Source organism: Phanerochaete carnosa, assembly GCF_000300595.1.
Source record: "Phanerochaete carnosa HHB-10118-sp unplaced genomic scaffold PHACAscaffold_7, whole genome shotgun sequence".
In the NCBI taxonomy this organism is placed as follows: domain Eukaryota; kingdom Fungi; phylum Basidiomycota; class Agaricomycetes; order Polyporales; family Phanerochaetaceae; genus Phanerochaete; species Phanerochaete carnosa.
In genome coordinates this window covers 2714842-2716662 of record NW_006767634.1, presented here as the reverse complement: position 1 = coordinate 2716662, position 1821 = coordinate 2714842, and the positions used below count along the sequence as shown (strand labels likewise).

Below are 1821 nucleotides of genomic sequence, written 5' to 3'. Positions count from 1 at the left end.
TTCTTTGAAGCATATTATACTACACAGACCTGGTTAGAGGCTCCTGAGATTTTTTATAAACTTTCTATAAGCTCAGGAATGAGCTATCAGGCAGTGAGGGCAGGCTGCCAGCAGTCACATTAATATTTCAACAGCTATGAACCTTGTTGTTGTGATTCTCAGGTAAATGTATATTCTCTGAGTGAGAATATGTGTAATATAAGCCATCTATGCACAAAGCATGAGACCAAACCTGCCAGATACTAGTCTTAAAACAATTTGTTCATGAGAGTTAGCCCAACCTGGAAAGCAAGTCACACACCATGGCCCAATGTCACACACTTCTGCCCAAAGACCAGTGAGAAATGCAAAAAATTATTATTCAATGACATATACTAACAATAAACAGCATATGCTGATGGATAGTGGCCACTGCCTGCCAGTGGATGTCACCAGTGTTTGGTGGTGTCTGCCACCTGCCATGTGAATCGACCAGACCAAATGCCAGTGGCAGCCAGCGTGGCATGCTGAACACTGGTATACCCCAACATACCCCACTACTTGCCACTGATACACAGCAATATTCACCAGTTGCTGCTGTATTCCGATGGGTTCCAGTGGACAACGAACGGTGGTGTTCACAAGCGCTCACGGCGACGCACCCGTATATGGCAAGGACCGCCGGCAAACACCAATGGCCACCGGCGAACACCGGTGGTTACCGCTGGAGGTTGGCGAACGCCGAAGTTGCAAGTCACGGGCTTATAACTCAGGCGCCGATTGAATAGATCACTCCTTGCAGGACGATCAACAGGGTCACCTGAACTGTGAGTCTCAGCACGCGTGTCTGCCAGCACCGCAGAAACACGCATACGTTCGTGGTAAAGCTTGCCCCGAGCAAGCTAGGAAAACAAATAAAAACCCCAGACAACAGGTACGGCTTGCGAAGGCGCGGGTAATAATACATTGGCGGATAAATAACAATTCCTGCAGGCGGCGATCAGTCGACCCGGGGAAACTTGTACAAGGGGAGGTGATACCTGAGCAATACAAAATACCTGTGGAGAGGGTGCCAATCAGCGGCAGGGTGGACATTGCGTGCTTCTGTGAACTGTAGAGTGGCTCCTGCAAGTACGCTGCGAGGAGTGCACCCGAAGATTTTGGGAATCCCCATACGAAGAAGCCAAGGATACTAGATTAAACCACCTGTGTTTCCGGTTAGTGAATTATACGAGAATGGGCACATATGCCACTCACAGTTGCCCATGCAGAGAGCCCGTGATCGATTGGAGCGAGAGTTATCTCAGCCTTGGGCACACCGGGAGTCATGGGTTGCTTCTCAGAAGAATGCTCCGAACGTATTCCATCCTGAATATCATCGGGGCTATAGGACTGAGTACGCAAGTCGGGCTCCATAGCGTCCATAATGTGGACCGAGGAAAATGAGTGAAGGAAGGGGATCCTTTACGCAGAACCGCTACCAACCTACAACGAAGGGATGTAGCCGGAGCTGGCTTGGGCCATGCTTCTCAATCATATGGAGACAGAAACACGATCCCGAATCGCCGTGCGCAAAGCTTCATTCGAATAACGTCTCATTGCTGCCTCCGTGGCAGGACTTCCCGCAATGGGACTGGAAGCCTATTTTTTATCCCAGGAACTCACCGACTGTCCGCATGGACCTGCGTCTTCTGGACAACTCTCGCCTTCACATTCCTGAGTCAGGAACCCACTTCCATAGGCCTGTTGCGCTGTATGGCCCTGGTGTTATCGCTCGCGGGAAGAAAGGACTCGCCTGGGACAAAGTTAAGCTCCAGTCGCAAAGCGCAAGCGGTGATCTCT

At 50.2% G+C, this 1821-nt stretch overlaps 2 protein-coding genes across 2 annotated transcripts in view; both read right to left on the bottom strand.

Moving 5' to 3' along the window:
* The window catches only part of PHACADRAFT_99812 (uncharacterized protein), a gene marked incomplete at both ends in the record, with an annotated part of 3204 nt that extends 2028 nt beyond the window's left edge, over positions 1–1176 (bottom strand). The window contains one exon of the mRNA XM_007398375.1: positions 846–1176. Within this exon, the coding sequence (XP_007398437.1) occupies positions 846–1176 (331 nt within the window). The remainder of the gene's footprint in view (positions 1–845) is intronic.
* PHACADRAFT_198181 (uncharacterized protein) lies at positions 1177–1404 on the bottom strand (the record flags this gene model as incomplete). Its single annotated transcript, XM_007398374.1, has 2 exons — positions 1177–1185; positions 1237–1404. 2 exons carry the CDS (start codon positions 1402–1404, stop codon positions 1177–1179), a joined length of 177 nt encoding a protein of 58 aa, XP_007398436.1.
* Positions 1405–1821: the final 417 nt, after the last annotated feature.